Below are 18,395 nucleotides of genomic sequence, written 5' to 3'. Positions count from 1 at the left end.
CTGCAGACATGTCAGCCATTCCTAGAGGAGACCTTTTCATGCCAGCTTCCCTGGCCGCGGCTGGCAGAGGATCCAGGGGGGGGGGCCGGCTCCATTTCACACAGCTGGAGTGGAAAAACGCTGACAGCCACCGTTCTGCACACCCCGCCGGATCTGATGACCCCCAGGGGCCTCGCTGACAGAGCGGCTCACATGTCACAACCAGGCGACAGGACCCCCCTAGAGATCACATGACCCCCGGACAGCACATCACAACTCTAAAATATTCTGAGGCCAAAAGGAACGCAGGTTTTAAAGGGTCAGGATGACCGGTGAGGATGAGTCACGATGGGCTGAACTCCATCTGGCCCAGTTTGTAATGGGTCACAGTGGATCTGACACTGAGACTTTTCCCAGTTTACCAAGACCGACTGTCCAAACACTCAGCTACATTCAGTTATTGGTGAAATAAGTACGTCAGGTTTTAAAGTCAGTCCTGCAGAAGCAAAAACAACTTAACATGCACATGCTTTACTTGCCTCAAATAACTAGGTGGTGGACAACGGTCTCCATTGGCAGCAATTAACCATAACAAAACACTGTGGTTTCCAACCTGGGGGGGGGGAATGCTTCTCGAATCGTTGCCTAATCCTTGTAAAATACACCTACGCAGCTACTGCAGCAGTTTATCAGGTGCTCTAGGATTTTTATAACACATCAAATCAGCTTTTCCTGCGTTCAACACCCCGCGACACCATTAATTTGCAGTTTCCGTTGAAACTCCCCCGCTGCCTGAAAAGCTGGGTAGTGAAACTTCACGTGCACGGGCTGTAAAATGCACGGAATGAAAATCGCACGCTGTGTCTTGTGCAGTCAGGCAGGCTGAGTCAAATCCACCCGAGCTGTAAAGTACAGTATGTCATCACACATGAGGAGGTAAATACATTGTCATCGCTCCATTCAGAAAACCAGGACCCGCTGTACCCAGCGAGAGAAACACGCTCAACCGGAATAATCTTGATGCAACAATAAACCGGATGAACTGTCACGTTCCTCTCAGAGACGTCTGGTTCTGTGACCTGGAAACAATCAAATATTATATAATTTCAGCGTTATATCCGAGTCTATGCATTCTGAGTGCACGTCGGAGAGCAGCCGCAGAGTGAATCTTCCATCCCTGGAGTCACCAGCTCGGCTAAAAACAACCACCAAATCATTACTCTTGTGTTCTAGGAATCAAAGGGTGTGGATTTGATTCCAGGTAAACCCTCGACCTCTGAGCAACAAGCGGTTAACAGTTGCGTCAAAGATGGCGCCCAGCAGCTCCTTGTTACCCCTCCAGGGAAATCTGAGTGGGTGTCATTCCTCCCGGGGCAGCTGTCAAACCAGCGACCCTGCAGGGAGCATGCCTGCGCTGCTGGATTAGCACGGAGTGTGTCATTAGGCAGAACCCCCCCCCCCAGCTCGCTGCAAGCCACGACTTGACTCGGGCTTACGAGGGGCCACGCTCTCCCCTTGAGGATTCACGCGCTCGGTTTAATGACTCGTATTTACAAGCTCGGAGATGGAAAACGTCCAAAAACTTCTGAAGGTTCATTGCTCCACATGCATCAAGGCAAATGTGAGGTGTCGACATTTCGCTGCCTTTGATTTGACTCGTAAACTCATCCCAGCGCGTGTCACTGGCCTCTGATCTATTCAAACGCCTCATATGTCAGAGTTTCTTGGTGTTTTATTTGACGTTTTGACACATTAGAAGTTACATTTGTGGTTTTAAGAACTGTACATGTCACCGCAATGTAGTTTAACTTTCTATTCTCACTTCTGATTGGCTCTCCGGGACCTGTGTGACGCTATTTTGTTTATAGAAGTGATTGATTCCTTTCCCCTTGCCAGTAGAGGAGTTTACCTTCCTGTTTTTTCCCTCTGGTGAGTCATGTTCGACATCACAAACACATCACAAAAAGAGGCGCTCTCTCACCTCACCATCTTGCCAAATTACCGCGCTCAGCCTCATGTCGCGTTTCGATCAAAGCCAATTGTCAGAGTCATTTGACCTCGGGAGTAGGGCTTTTACTGCTGGGAAAGGGCCTTTAGTGGCTGATGGCACTGAATTGCGGACTAGCGCTGAAGCTTGGTTAAAGTTAAATACAAAGGCGAGGGTCAGTCAGAAGGAAATGAGCTCAAATTTACACTAAATTGCTCCAAATGAATTCAGAATGAAGCCGAATATTGAAGCCATTTGTTCTGGTTTCCACTGCAAACCCCTGGATCATCGGGCCGTGGCGTTGGGAGTGTGCCGGCGTCCAGACAAATGCATGTGAACACCGGCACATGAGTGGGATATTGGTTAACATGCATATGCAGAAAACAGCATCTGCCCATCACATTCATCTGTGAATTTACACCCTGAGGAGCGAACGAAGCCCTGCCTGGTTTTCATCTCCCTGTGAGCAGATGGAGAAAGGACCTGAAAATAGAAGGTGCAGCTCCGGTGCACCACGGACCCCGGGACGGGTGTGGGTTCGCTTCAGGAGGTTTTACCCTGCTGCATTATTGAGCCCCAGCTCACAGTGGGGCCGGTGATAATCTTCTGTCCAAGCTGGACTGTAATAAATCGGGTCAGGTCGAATCTGGCTCCCTCTGCTCCGTAAGATAATCACTCTTTAGAAACTCTTTCTAAACCCGGTGCTGTGGACGTCCAGTTAGCTCGCTGGGCTGCAACCTGAACCCCAGTTAGACCTTTTAACAGGAACATGTGAAAACTACTGCACTGATTTCCAGTTTAGCCAAAAAAAATTGACATTTTGGGAAATGGGCACCTTTAAATAGACCAAATCACCTATTAGTAATGCCTGTTTGCAATTTAGTCAGAAGAAAGGCCTGTTTCTGAAACATTACCAATCGGGAAGGTAAAATAAAAAAGCTAGTGGGAAATATGAGAATGTGTTCAGATCTGACTTTATTAGGACTTGTGAAATTACTATTGCAAATTGCAGGAATGACTGTTTTGAAAGCATCAGATCTTGGGCTGACATCTAGCCTCAGTGTTCCAAAACCTCTTCAGCTTTAGAGCATCTAACATCTGATCCCTGAACATTTTGTGACTTATTTCTCCACAGAAAGACTTGATAGATTTGTTATTATGCAATTAATATTTTTTTGTACAATTTGTGACGCAACAGCTATATTTTGTGAGTCACTAACTGCAAAATGTCCCGACTGGCGTCACAGTGGGAACAAACGATGACATGTAAGATCATGCTGCTGCTGCTGACGTGCAGATTTCCATGTAATCATCTTAACAAAATGACCAGCAGGCTTTTTGTGCAACACATTTTTATAGTTTGGTTCATTTCCCTGGAACCAGAGAGCTTGGAAGAGCTGTTCACCCACAGTTGTCACGTTACCACTCACACATCTTTTATTTCCAATCCAGCCTGTGGAGTCCCCAAGAAAAATCAATGCTCAGTGTGTGGAGTCCAGAGGGATAAACTCCACTTTGAAAAGGCAGCACATTCATACAGGTTCAGAATCTGAAACCTCCTCCGCCTGTGCCACCGCCGAGAAAACATCCGAGGAAACGACTCCATGTGCTTAGCATGTGCTCGAGGCCCGTGTTTACTTTCATGGCCGAGCCCAAAAACAGACACGGTGAACTTTCACCTACTGACTGAGTTACAGCAGAGAGACGTCCACATCTGAGAGTTTGCATTGAAAGAAACAAGGTTCTTTGTGCAGAAAGTATTTCCTCCACATCTGCCTCTCAAATGTTTTCCATCATTTATATAAAAAAAATGGTCAAGTTTGAATTTGCACAAACACCAGGTGAGTTATGTCAATGTGAAGTGAAAGAGGCATTATGCTTCTTATTAGCTCACTATGATTAAGTTTTAACTGGTGAGAGAAAATCAGTTTTCTTTCAGTGACTTCCAATGGCCTCAGATCATGATCATAATATCAAAGGCCAGCAAAAAATAAATCAACATAAAGTGATTCTACAAAAATGTAGTGAGAAAATAAGACATCTGCTGCTTCCTGGTTCAGATTTAAGTCAGATTTAATTATATCGCACATTCAAATCACGAGTGGATATAAAAGGAGAAGAAGATGCAGAGGAAATACAAAGTGAAAGAGGGTGATGATTTGATAAAAAGGAAATAAATCAAATAACGACTGACTGGAACAGAATCATGAGACGAAATCAGGCTGAATTAAAATTAAAAGCAAGTTTAAAGAGATTTGATCGTGACTGAAATTCTCAGAATAATAACAGAAATGTAGCATTTTGCCACTTTTACTGAGATAAGAAAATAATTGCTTTAAATATTATGATATAGATTTTCTAACCATAGCAGCCAGCTCTAAATGAGTGATGCTCTCATTGGTGTGTGTGTGTGTGTGTGTGTGCGTGTCTGTGTGTGTGTGTCTGTGTCTGTGTGTGTGTTGCGGTGGTAGGGGGTCAGGATGGGTGGGGAGGGTGGACATGTGACATGTCAGAAATCAGACTGATAGATAATCAATGGGTGGAAACACACAAGGGTGGGGTGGTGACTTTGTTTGTGTGTGTGTGCTTGTGTCTGTCTATCTGTCTGTCTGTTTTTCTGTGTGTGTGTGTGTGTGTGTGTGTGTGTGTGTGTGTGTGTGTAAGTGTAAGTGTAAGTGTAAGTGTGTGTCTGTCTGTCTGTCTGTCTGTCTGTGTGTGAGTGTGTTCCAACATGAAGAATACTCAATGGTAGAGAAAGTGCAACGGGGTCAGTCAGGTGGTCGTGACGTTCGTGAAAACTGTGTGTGTGTGTGCGTGTGTGCGTGTGTGTGTGCGTGTGCGTGTGTGCATGTGTGTGTGTGTGTGTGTGTGTGCGTGCCTGTGTGTGTGCGACAGATAACCTTCAACTTCACTCCTCTCCACCTTATCTGAAGCCGTTAGTGGAGGCGACACCCTCACAACACTGGAGACTTCTCAGCGTGTGTTTCTTCTTTCTGATAACGTTTTGTGAGTTTGTGCAAACAAGCAGGGGGGGGGGAAATCAGGCGAGTTTCCGTCGTATCAACCAGCTGCGGACGTCACAGACGCCGACTGGCTGCTGCTGCCTCCATGTTTGATGCCCGACATCAAACAAACAGGATTATTTATGGGAGAGGAAGTTGCCAACGAGGCCACTGGGTTATTCTCTTTCTGTCCCGTGGCTCATGTGCTGTCTGAACGGTCCAACTATATACTGCTGACCATCGTAACAGGGAAAGAGGAAGGTGTTGGACTCATGCTGACACACACACACACACACACACACAGCGACACACACAAAGACACACACACAGCAGTATATACATTTGTTTGACTGAGGTAAACCTGGTGCAGGGGCTGGTTTTGGAGTGGGTTCAAACCAGAAGAACCAGTTATCTTCCTCAGGCTGGAGCCCCTATAGAGCTTCATTGCTATGTCACTATACAACAACACACTATAGTCTATACGTCAACACACTATAGTCTATACGTCAACACACTATAGTCTATACGTCAACACACTATAGTCTATACGTCAACACACGTGGCTATATACGTTGCCCTATATGTCCCTCTGTATGTCTCTACATATCACTCTATACAGTAAGTCACTAAGCTTTGGTTGGTCTCATTAGTCAAACCTGATGCAACAATCAGAGGAAGGGGTCACATGTTGTACAGATTATTTTGTGCTATAGCTTTTGAATCTACAGCTGAAACTATTGATAAACAGAAAATTACAACTAATTTACAACTTACAACCTATTTCATCCTCCATTAATCATTAAAGTAATCATTTATTCAACCTTTTTCCAAGAGATGAAGCTAAAGATTCACTTTACAGATGGTATAAGAATAAAACAGCAGAAACTAATCAGCTTTGGGGCCTTTTAAGTTGAAAAGTTGCTCTGATCACCTGATTGATTGTTTAATTGGTTGCCAATTAAGTGTGTTCTAACAATTTGACTAATTGGCAATTATAGGTGAGTCACACACACAAACACACAGTGAGACACAGTCCAGGTTCAACGTCAACAACCGGAAAAGGAAACTGGATCTTAAACGTTTTCTAGTGTCTCCATGAACCTGCATGTGAACCCAGCGGATCAACACACACACACACACACACACACACACACACACACACACACACACACACACACACACACACACACACACACACACACACACACACACACACACACACACACACACACACACACACACAAACACACAAACACAGACACACACTCAGGTCTCCGGGGTCAGGACGCTGCACAACACCGGGATCACACATTGTGTAACGAGAGGATGTCCTCCAGAGCAGGAGGCTGGAGTGATGGATTCCCTCATCAGGACACACAAACAACACACACAGACAGACAGACACACAACACACAGACACACACAACACACAGACAGACACACACAGCACCAACCTGCTCCTTGCGCTTCTGCCAGCGGCCACACGGGCTCTCCTCCACGATCTCGCTCTCATCCTCGCTCTCCTCCTCCTTCCCCTCGGATCCTGATTTCCTCTCCGGGACGGACATCGTCATTTTCACGCTGTTTGTGTCCAGATTCCTCCCGAGGACCTTGTTATTCTTCTTCTCCTCCTTCTTCTTCCTCCTCCTCCTCTTCTCTCCTCACCTCTCTTACCTCCCTCCCTCTTCCTCCCCTCCCCTCTCTCACCCCCCTCCCTCCCGTTCTGTGTGTGTTGTTGTGGAGGAGGAGACGCACCGTCTGCGCAGTGGACAGCCCCCCCCTCTCACTCTCTCTACCTCTCGCTCTCTCTCTATCTCTCACCCTCTCTCTCTCTATCTCTCACCCTCTCTCTCTCTCTCTCCCTCACCCTCTCTCTCTGTCTCTCACCCCCTATCTCTCTCCCTCCCACCCAGAAGACAGCAGCCTCTCACTCTCTCCCTCCCTCTCTCTCACTCTCTTTCTCCCTCACCCTTTCTCTCTCTATCTCTCTCCCTCCCTCTCTCTCTCTCTCTCTCTCTCTCCCTCCCACCCAGAAGACAGCAGCCTCTCCCTCTCTCTCTCTCACCCTCTCTCTCTCTCTGTCCCCGCTCAGAACATCCTGCAGGGGACACAATTCAAAAAGGCGATGCGCACGCCGCCGGGTCGCTGGAGGAACTGGGAACAGTGGGAGGATGGTATCCCAGGAAACAACGGGTTTCCTATCTTCCGTCCCGGTCTCACGGAAGAATCCGCGGAAGGTTACGAGTTCGTCCCGGCGATGCGTAAAGATTCCCGGTGCACGTAATGTCCTCCGCTGCAGGATCCGTCTGTTCCGTGGAGGACGATCAGGTTGTGTGTCCGTCGCCTGCACTCGTCACGTCGCTGCTGCTGCTAGCACACACACCGGGTACCGTAAAACCTGCAACTACTGCGCACAGGACATATAGGAAGCAGGAGGGCTGAAAACCCAGGGGCGTATCTGGGATTTTTTTCTAACCCAGGGGCCCCAATTTACACAGAGGGGCCAAACTTATTCCGTGTTTACTGTTTGCTTCATAACTTTGAGCAAAGTCGCGGATCATATAAAATATAAAATTGTTCCTTCTTTATACTAAATAACGTTGGGACACACGTAAAAGGTACATGATCCCGACATTCAAACTAGCAGACGGATAAAAACATCTACAAGCTTGTGTGTCTTTTTGTGGTAATCTTTTTATATCATCGTCTGTCTCCTTGTGGTTATTTTGTGTCCCTGTGGTTGTTGTAAGTGACCACATCATCAAGTTTTGTCTCTTTATAGTTGTTGTGCAACTCCTTGTGGTCATTTTGCATTAATTTGTGGTCATTTTCTGTCTCCTTGTGGTATTTACGTGTATGTGCAGTGTTTTATCAGTGTCTCGGTCGTCATGTTGTGCATATTGTCTTTCTATCTATCTATCTATCTATCTATCTCTCTATCTATCTATCTATCTATCTATCTATCTATCTATCTATCTATCTATCTATCTATCTATCTATCTATCTATCTATCTATCTATCTATATATCTGTCTGTCTGTCTGTCTGTCTGTCTGTCTGTCTGTCTGTCTGTCTGTCTGTCTGTCTGTCTGTCTGTCTGTCTATCTATCAGTCTATCTATCTATCTGTCTATCTATCTATCTATCTATCTATCTATCTATCTATCTATCTATCTATCTATCTATCTATCTATCTATCTATCTATCTATCTATCTATCTATCTATCTATCTATCTATCTATCTATCTATCTATCCATCTTAATTGTGTATACTAATAAGTAACCTGTCACCTTCCGATCTTGTTTTTTACAAGTACGGGTTATTTATTATAAAATAAACCAGTGTCAAACCATGAGATCTGGATTCAGACCAGAAACACTGCAACAGTCACTGACCATAAACCAGACCCTCACCCAGAGAAGGGCCTGTTTGTCTGATGTGTTAATCAGATAATGGGCCTTTGTTAGCTCAGGGCCTGTGGTCTAATGTGGTTCTGTTAACAGGATTATTGATTATTAATAAAGAAGCAGAAGCATTAGAAGGTGTAGAGATGGACCAATTCATTTAGGGTTCAAAATAAATATATAAATCATGTTGGCAAAAATGTCCATTCAAGGACCTGTAAAAAAAATATTCATCGTGAGAAAACAGAAATTATAACAATAAATAATAAATTCCAAGGCCACATTTTTTTTACAGATATTAAATCATAGTTTAAAAAATGGAGAAACATTAAACAACCCAATAAAATACTTAAAACACTCCAGGTATTTAGTGGTATTTATTAGGTCTACAAAATCAAATAATAAGGTTAATTTGACAGACTATGTTTTTTATACATGTGAGCTTCGGTTAAAAATTAAGAATTATCTATTTTTAAGACATTATTATTTTATTTTACACTGTGATCATTTGGCCCATGGTTCTGAATTAAATCAAATTAAATCAAAACACAGAGTGGTGGTTGTAATCCAGTTCTGATCTCTCGAAATATATCTCTGGATTAATGCAACAAAATATATACATAATATAATTTATATTTTTGAAGAATCATTAATAGAAAAGAAAGGATGAGCAATCAAGTAACAGGGTTCAGTGAAATAACCAGTTTATGCTCTGTTGATTGTGTTTGTGTCTTTATTTGAAGTTATGAATTAATTTCTCAATATTAATAATCAAAACCAATCAAATAAATCCTTTAATAAATCGTTAAATCTCTTGACAATAAGGATTTGTTGATGCAACATCGCTGTGTCCCCACGGCCTATTTCCCTCTGAGCCTCTACAGAAAGAATACGGTACCAGTCTGTGTTTCCAAGTATCAAGCAGAAGTTTGAATTACTTCATGGAAACGGTATTTCAAAATAAAAGCTAGTTTGCCATCTAGTGGTTCTGGTTTCCATCGCATCTGGAGGGATAGTAGGCCCAGATTATTTTCTGCAGCATGAAGTATATTTAATTCATTGTATTTGCATTTAATGTCTTGGATCAATGTGAGAAAATATAAATTCTACATCGTCCATTTGCCTCCTCTGTGCCCAGGACACCTCCACTTGTCTTTTCTGCTCCTCAGTGGAACCAGCATCAGATTTACCCTCATTCACTTCACTTGAGATTTGTGTTGTAATCACAGTCTTTCTCTATTTTTAGTGTTCACACACAGAGTGTGTGCTCGGCCGATCCCTCTCAGTCTTAATGAGATCTGCTCTTGGCACAGGCGGCAGAGACAAGCACACAATGGAGCCGTCTAGACGTCCAGGGCCCAGAGTGGCTGCTTCAGAGGTGGCAGCAGTAACAAGGGGAGACACAGCGCCTCCATCATTATGACCTGTTAACAACAAGGCTTGGCACAAGGTGGGAAAAACTGCTCTAACTATGTCAAATCTATAAAAAGACTCTATTCAGTCTTCTCACACTTTCCTGTCATGGTTTGTTTGATTCATCAGAATAAAAACTGGATTTTCAGCAGCAGATGTGAGACAAATGAGCAGAGGATTTTACTTTCTGCAAAGGTTAGCTTATGTCTACCTTCAGTTTAGAGGAATTTATATATAAAGGAAATATATTTGGACCTGGCAGCACTTTATAATCTACCTTAATAACCTGCACCGACTCTTCTCACAAAATATACTGGTTTAAATGTAAAATCATGGGATGTATAATTTTTAAATGTGCTTTAATTCCTCATCTTGATCACATCTGACACTTCATGTTGTTTTGCAGAGTTCAACATGTGCAGACTGATTAATAATATTTATGATCTCTAGTCTAATTTTCATTTATTTATTTTAATTATTTGAAAGGAATTTGATTTATTTTGTCTTTGTATCTCTGACATGAAGAATTTCTTTTGATTTTGATTTACTTTTTTTTTTATTGTTCATTGTTGAAAACCCAAATAAAAGTGAATAAAAAAAGAAAAAATATCTGCACCTCTTGGTTATTATTAATTCACCATTGGCAGATTTAGGTGCATATTTCAAATAGATTAATCATTTTTTTACATGTTGGTTGCAATCATCCCTCAAGATAATTTACAATAAACGCATTAGAGATTAAATATTAAAAAAAAATGATATTGACTCCTGGGTTATTTAAAATTTATGTGACGTCAGACATTTTAATAGATGATATTTCTGTCAGACATTTCTAAATCCTTACGTTTCCAAGATCCTCAACTCAAGTCACTATGAAGATAACTCAAAATACACCAAGTGCTCAACATAGTCAAAGCACTCAAACTACTCAAAGTAGTCAAGTGAGTACTTTTAATATTTTAATATTCAACTGTCCCAGATCATTGTAATAAATACAAGTGCACACACATGTGACTACAGAAGAATTAGAGCGACACCTTGTGGTCAAGTGTTGCTGTTGTAAAACTATATGTCACAGAGCAGATTAGTTACAGTCAACAATTGAATCCTGGTGATTCTATGATGTAGAAACAGGAAAGATTTTGAAAAACTAAATCATATAAATTTTCATTCTCAAGTTCCTTCATTTCCTTTTCAGCAAATCCCATTAAAATGGTTCATTCACAATTTTCAGGCTGAATAATTCAAATTCAAATTCAATTTCTCCGCAGTAACTTGGAGGAAATGATTTAAAGTTTGTCAAAGTTTGATTAAGAGTCGAACAATGAGTAAATAAAGCTAAAAATGCAACTGATTTTAAACTGGAACATAAAAAAGGCTCAGATTTCCTGTGCTCAGCTGTGAAATTCTGTTTTTTTAATTTGACTGTTTTAACGTTTTATTGCAATGCTCATTATGATCTAGCATTTCAATGACTTGTTCTCTTTGCCCTTATATTTTATTTCGTGACGCACCTTCAAACTCTGGTTTTGAAAGCTACTATAGAAATAAAACTGGATTTCAGTTGTAGGCCCTCGGCAGTCAAGAGGTGAGAATTGTGAAAGAGTAACTTTATTTGTTGTTGTCGTCTTACAAGTCCACACACGACACAGAGACATTATATCACAGATGAACACAGATTTCTCACAGTCTGCTGGATTCTGTGGTTGCAGATAAACCAGTTTTTAATTAACTCCCACATCTGGGACAGTTGGAGTAAAGCGGAGCTGTCATCAGAGCAGTGAGGAGCCTTCAGGGGACGTTGGAGATTTCAACATGTAAGAGTGATTACACAGACTCACAAAGCAGCTTAACAGGGCTATGGATTCCTAAGTGTGCTGTCAGATATACTATGATATGAGACGTGTTATTATATCAAGCATGCTAGTTTGTTTCTGAATATACATTTAGCCGGCGGTCGAGGACAAGAGTGTCGGAGCGCCGCTGTGGTAGCTCAGTTTTTGGCAGCTGTCCAACCTCTCCAACCTCATTTTCTGAAACACGAGAGAAAAACACATTAAAGGGTCAGTGTGTAGAGTTTAGTGACATCTAGTGGTGAAGTAGCATGTTGCAGCTGAATACCCCTCACCTCACCCACCCCTCCCAAACAAACTGTAGAAAACATAGAGATGACCCTCTCCTCATGTAAATATAAAGTACTTGAATATTAAGGCCCATACTAGGGTAAAGAAAACAACAATTAGTTTATATTCAATTTCTGCCAATAGATCCCTTCACCTATATTTACTTTTACTATTCTTCTCAGAGTTAAGAATGATTTCATGCTGCTGGTTTATTGGATGTTGTCCACGAAGCAGGAAAAACATCTGAACATTAAAATACTGTACAACATTGTGGTGTGAAAATAAATCATGGTTGATATCATTGAAAGCTATAAAGTGAGACCCAAGCGAACAGATGGCATGATGGGTAATTACAATACCTTTGTAAGTCTGGGTTTCTGGATGCAGTTGACATACGGCTTGGGCAGGGGCTCTATCTGCTCGGCTGTTATTTTGTAGCAAACTGCACAATCCATCAGTGGCTGTTTTTGGGGGGGGGGGGGAAATTACAGGAAGAGCGTGAAGAAGCTGTTGTTGTTTACGTGAAAACAAATGTTTGTGTCCCTGACATCTGCTCACCCGGTCGTGCCTGAAGGGGCAGCTCAGGGGGTCCGGCTCAGTCGTTCCTTTGGGACAGGAGGTGGGTTTCATGTAGAAGTGATGGTAGATGTATTTCACAGAGAATCCGCTCTGGAAGAGAGAGAGGTGCAATTTCAATATGAGCCAGAGAAGCAGCAAAGAAAAAGCTGGAGACATTTATTGAAAAGGACGATATGATCTGGTACTAATTATAAAGAATATAGATCTCTTTTATTGTTATTTTTAATCTAATTGACTTTATTAACGATGAATTCCTGTTGTAATCTAGAAATTAATTCATTCGCTCACATCAGAGAATTTAGTTTGCAACAGTTCAAATATATAATAAGGAAAATAAGCCGAATTTAAACGTATCAGACTAAAAAAACTTGCACATCAGCTTCTATTGGTCTTTAATTAATAACTGATAGTAGAATGTCCCTGTGGAGTAAAATCTTGAAACTGTTTTGCAGTTGCTTCATATTTCAGCGCTGGCGTTTGTCCAAGTCGACAACTGAAAGCACTCGATATTAAAAGCAGAAACGCTGCCAGTTCACTCTGAGTTTCAGAGAATCAGAGTGAAGGATAATTGGAGGAATGTGGCGTCCCTCCTCCGTCTCTGCTGAAAACATGTTGACGTTTAGAGATTCAGAGTGAACATGACCTGGAGCAGATGTGAAAACAAGTATTAACCAGAATCCCCTGAAGGCAGAGGTGTCAAAACCCTGAAATCCAGGAACAGGAAACTGAAAACAAGACAAATCTGAAACACATTTAAAGTGTATTTCCTCTCACTTTTTACAGGTTAAAGTTATCTGTTTAATTTCAAAACTTGAAAACAGTCCTGAAAAGAACAATCTGGACTTTTCACTTTTCCAACGTTGTCTTATTCTACTAGGTCCAGTGAAGCTTCAAGCTGAGAACTGATGGGTGGGTTATAAAACATATTATATTTCACATATTCATAAAAGCTCCAGCTGATCCACATTTTCTAACGTCACCAGACGAGACCTGGGAACAACCAGCAGAGCTCCATGCACAGATCAGTGTGAATCACTTGAAAGTAAAGGAACTCAGAGTTTACCTCGATTTCTGACTTGTCCACCGTCCTCAAGAAGCGAAAATGATGCTGAACCCCAGAATGCAGGTTGAGCTGCTGGAAGGCCAGATCCACTCCCTGCATGTAGGAGCCAGGCAGCTCATCGTAGAGCTCCTGGGCCTCGGCAGAGTGAAGCCCGGCTCCGGCACAGAGCAGCAGCAGCAGCAACTCGGCAGCCATCATCCAGAGAGTGTGTGTGAAGTCTGAGCTGAGAGGATCAACTCCCTCCTCTCTAACACAAGCCCTATTATGGCTGCACAGTGACACTGGGACTGTCAAAGGGCCAGCTGCTCCAGCTGCTCCAGCTGTTTGTCCCAGTTCCCGTAAACCCCCCCCACGGGACAGAGATTAAAACCTGTCCAAACAAAACGCACTCGGTGGGGAAGTTCCCAGAAGTGGAATTACACTCACATCAAGAAAATGTTATCGGTGCAGAGACTTGGAAAGAATTCTTTCAACACAACTTCATCCTCGCTTGTTGCTGTAGGAACAGAAAAGCAGGTGACTTCCAGGAAACTGAGATTTTCTCTGAATGGAGTTAATGAGGTGGTTAATGAAGGTATCTGAATGTGCACAAACACACACACACAAACACACACACACACACACACACACACAACACGATTGTACTTCTAGCTATTATTGACGTTATACAAGCCTCTACAGCCCCTTACCCTAACCATAACCATCCAAACTAAATACTAAATTTTAACCCTAACGTAGACCTAACTCTAACCTTAACCCCTGAACAGTCCATTAAAGGTTGGTCATTTGAAAAAGTGAGGACCAGTCAAAATGTCCTCACTCTGTAGGATCTATCCCTTAAATAGTCTTGACTAAGATATAAGTACAGGAACACACACACACAAACACACTGATTATTCACAATTTAAATGTATTCTTTATTTTTAGAGATCGACGTGGAAGGAAACATTTCATTGCTGAAGATGTGACACAAAAAGGTTTCTCAAATGTTTTGAATGTTAACGTGCAGATAAACAAGGATCCCTCACAGGGAGATGCAGTTAAAAGCTTCTAGTTCAAACAAGTCTTCAGAGAGAGCAGAGATCACAACAGTGTTTTTAATAACGTGTTCAGCCGGCGTTCAGTCAGCTCCTGTTGACGCCAGTAGAGTTGGCGCTCCGCTGCTGTAGCCCATTCTGTTGCAGTGCTCCACTCTGCCCAACTTCATCTCCTGCCAGGCACACAGACAGGATTCAAAGAGGTTGTGTTACTCACAAGAGAAAAGACTGAAATCACAAAGGAAAACGAGGGGGTTCTCTGGACTAACCTCCGTCAGGGCCGGTCTGTGGATACAGTGAACGTAGGGTTTGGGTTCTTGTTCAATTTCCCCTCTGAAAGTCTTGTAGCAGACGGCACAGTCGACCAGCGGCTGCATGAACGCACACAAACAAAAAGACACTGACAAGTTGGAACAGGCAGTCGCCCTCCTTTCACACATTTTTTCAGTTGAGCAACGGCTCTGGAAATCAGGCCAAACTCACTCTGTCGTTCCTGAAGCGACACGCCGAGGAGTCCACGGTTCCTCTCTGGCACTTGGTGGCTTTCAGGTAGAAGTGGTGGTAGATGTAGCTCACATCAAACCCAGGCTGAGGAGGAAGAGGAGGAAGAGGAGGGTTAGATCTGAGCAACTCATCCATGAAGGGAACTCTATACAACAAACCTGATTCTTGGATAAGCACATGTTTCCCCTGAGGATATTAATCACAGTTTATCACAAAAACTCCCAGTGATGAGTCAACTGCACAACCAGTAAATGCCCAATCACAGATATGACTGTACAAGTACCTCGATGTCTGACTTTGTGAGGCTCCTGAAGTAGAGAAAGTGGTGCTGGATCCCGGCGTGAGAGTTGAGCTTCTCCAGAGCCAGATCCACTCCTCTCCTGTAGGTCTCGGGGAGTTTGTCGTACGCCTCCTGAGCGTCGGAGCCGAGGAACAAAGCTCCGAGGCTCGACAGCAGCAGCAGCAACAAAGCAGCCATGTTTTTACCCTGTGTGTGTAACAGTGGGGGAGCTGGGATGGGAACCACCCCCCTTTATGAGCGGGGCAGAACATCCAGCCCTCTTTTTACACAAAGACCAACTCAGAGCTGATCCACAACATGAGGATTTAAAGGCTAAAGATTAAGGCCCAGATTTAAAATTTGAACTCTTTTGAAATCAGTGGATTATTAAAAAAAATGATGGATATTCAAGAAAATCATCTTCAAACGGGTTTAATTTATTTGCAGGACAGACAAAGCAGTTCTAAACAATATCAGACTCCCGGGGTTTCCACAGGGTTCGATTCCTGGTCCCGCTTTGTTTAATCTGAATGTTTTTTGTCCCTTAATAATCTATTCTTTTAAATCTAAGGATTATACCATCGTTCAACTTTACTCTTTGTTTGTTTGCATTATTTAAATCCTTCAGCTTATAATTTTTTAAATACGATGTTATGCTTTTTATTAATTTGACCTCTTTTTCTAATCTTTTTAATCCTTGCTTTTCTGACTTGAATGATTTCTTTTAATTTAGTCTGTGTGGTTTTGAATGTCCCTGAACAGATCGTTGAATCTTAATGTGTGTATGAAATGTGCTTTATAAATAAATCTACATTATACATAAGTGTACATGCTTCCTTCCTTCCTCCTTCTTTGAAAACACGAGGAAACAATAGGGAAACAGGATAAATAGAAAATAACTTTTATTTGTCATCAATATTTGAACCATCAATGTACAAGGGAGCATCAGCAATATCCTGTCAGACTTTGTATTGCTTTTGAAATGAATCAACACATCACACTTCACAACTTGGAAAACAAACACTTTGACGGGCACAATAAGCAGACACACAACCGGCAATGTTCTCCACTGCCTCCTTCTAATAAATATACTCTTCAGTGTCACGGCCGGGATGCAGCCACGAAATAAGGTTCTGTGAAATACTCTGAATAAATCTTTTCTTTTTTTCTATAAAAACAGTAATAATGCCTCATATTGCAACAGATAAATAATGGAGAGATGTTTGATTTGTGAGCGTCTGAAAAGTGCAAACTATTGTAACGTGTGTCGCCCGAGCAGAACAACCACACACACACGTGCGGCCGATCGCTTCGTGGTCCCACAGGCACTTGAGATTTTGTGCAGCTTTGCGACACCGAACAGGCACAAGATCAAAGCCACAGGCAGGCGGGGGGGTGGGGGACGAGTCGAGGTTCACAGGCACAGAGCTTTAACCATCCAATGCCACACGGACACAACTTGAAACTAATCACAAACATCGTATATATGTATATTTCTTATTTCTTTTTAAAAACCTTCCCTCTTAGTAACAAGAATATTGAGATTGTCTACACAGCTCGTGTGGAAATTTGGTCGACCAAGCTCATGAGTGAATAAAAATTGTGTCAACAATTAGTTCCCTCCTCCCCCCAAAAAGCACTAAATTTGATAAAACGAGGAATGTTATACCATGAGAAATGTGTGAATTAGGCCAAAACAATAGTTATTGAGATGACTGAACTGCAGCTTATTGTTCTGATCACAAAACTATTTACACAAAGCCTGGTTTTGGCACTCGGACACAGACAACAATAAATTACAGCGATTCCCAAAAAACCAACCAACCAAACCGAGTGAGACGTCAAAACGAGCCGTCAGAACCTTAGAGCCCTAAACATGTGCATGGAGACATTTAGAGTAAATTCATTAATGTGCCACTGTGTTTCCTTACTTTCACAAAAAACGTGTGTTATGATGCCATGGCATTAGTGTAATTGCATTTCTTATTTACTGTTTTTAAAGTTTTTTGGTATAGCATTCAGCACAGCCCTGCAAATTCTCCCTCTGCTGGTGCTTTTAACTCACTACAGGTACAGACGTTGATTTTAAGGCAAAATAAACTGCTGCGTTTGAGCACAAAAAAATAATGAGTAGTTAAAGGACAGACTAAAAATCAATCGGAAGCAATTAAGAAGAAAACGAAAAGCTACGCTGATATCGATTCATGGATTTTAAGAGGACGCTAAAGAGATAAAACAATCACATTAAAATACAGCCAGCTTTCAGATTTGGTTTCTTTAAAAAGTGCTACGAGCTTCACGAGGCGGGCAGGAAGTGATCAGCTGTCTACAATAATACAGGATGAGGGAAAACAAACTCCTCAGTATACGGTTCATTTCCTTCATAAGGCGCTTGGTGAGCTAAAAACACGACAAACTAGAAAAAAAGCTAAAACTACCACGAGGATATAAAAGAAGTTTTGACCCACATGTCCTCCACATATTCAATGTGAATGAGAGCAACCTTTCAGGGCGTAAAATTAATCGGCCTTGCACATCTATCTACTGTTAATTTCATTTAGAGCTTCAGATCACATGGATTTTGATTTCTTTTCCCCTGATATACCTGTTTTGAAAAAAAGTGAAGCACGCTAAAGACCACAAAGTGCTGCTCACCATCAGAGACGCCTCCAGCAACCTGACAAAGCTAGAAGTGAAAAGTTTGACTCAAGCAATAACCAGACAGGCCTCTGACGTTCTGTGTGCTGGTGACTTAAGGCGGATGATGAAGATGATGATGATGAGGGTCGGCGGTGCACAGTGATGTGGCGTCAAGTTTCTTTATGAGGGCTTCAAGCTGGAGTCGCTGCATCCAAGATGTCAGTGGTTGTGATTGACAGGTGTCCACTCAGAGGAGTTGACTGGCACGATGAGGGCGTGCAGCAGGGTTATACAGGCATGTGCACCTCGGCGTACTCGTTCTGAACGTCACGCTCGTCAAACGTTGGCTCGGCGTCGTCGGCGTCCAACTGGAGGAAGCAGAGAG

General features: G+C 42.5%; 2 protein-coding genes across 8 annotated transcripts in view; both read right to left on the bottom strand.

The window, feature by feature from the left end:
* nrbp2b (nuclear receptor binding protein 2b) overlaps positions 1 to 6,637 on the bottom strand; it is a 29,751-nt gene extending 23,114 nt beyond the window's left edge. The window contains exon 1 of the mRNA XM_061093657.1: positions 6,423 to 6,637. Coding sequence (XP_060949640.1) covers positions 6,423 to 6,542 — 120 coding nt within the window. The 5' untranslated portion in view covers positions 6,543 to 6,637. The remainder of the gene's footprint in view (positions 1 to 6,422) is intronic.
* A 9,618-nt stretch (positions 6,638 to 16,255) lies between these two features.
* Positions 16,256 to 18,395, bottom strand: part of slc4a2b (solute carrier family 4 member 2b) — a 33,259-nt gene continuing 31,119 nt past the window's right edge. For all 7 annotated transcript variants that reach the window (XM_061093426.1, XM_061093425.1, XM_061093427.1 and 4 more), the window contains one exon: positions 16,256 to 18,378. In XM_061093426.1, the coding sequence (XP_060949409.1) occupies positions 18,298 to 18,378 (81 nt within the window). In that variant the 3' untranslated portion in view covers positions 16,256 to 18,297. The remainder of the gene's footprint in view (positions 18,379 to 18,395) is intronic.

Source organism: Limanda limanda, chromosome 20, assembly GCF_963576545.1.
Source record: "Limanda limanda chromosome 20, fLimLim1.1, whole genome shotgun sequence".
Classification (NCBI taxonomy): Eukaryota; Metazoa; Chordata; class Actinopteri; order Pleuronectiformes; family Pleuronectidae; genus Limanda; species Limanda limanda.
This window is presented reverse-complemented; position numbering and strand designations above follow the sequence as displayed.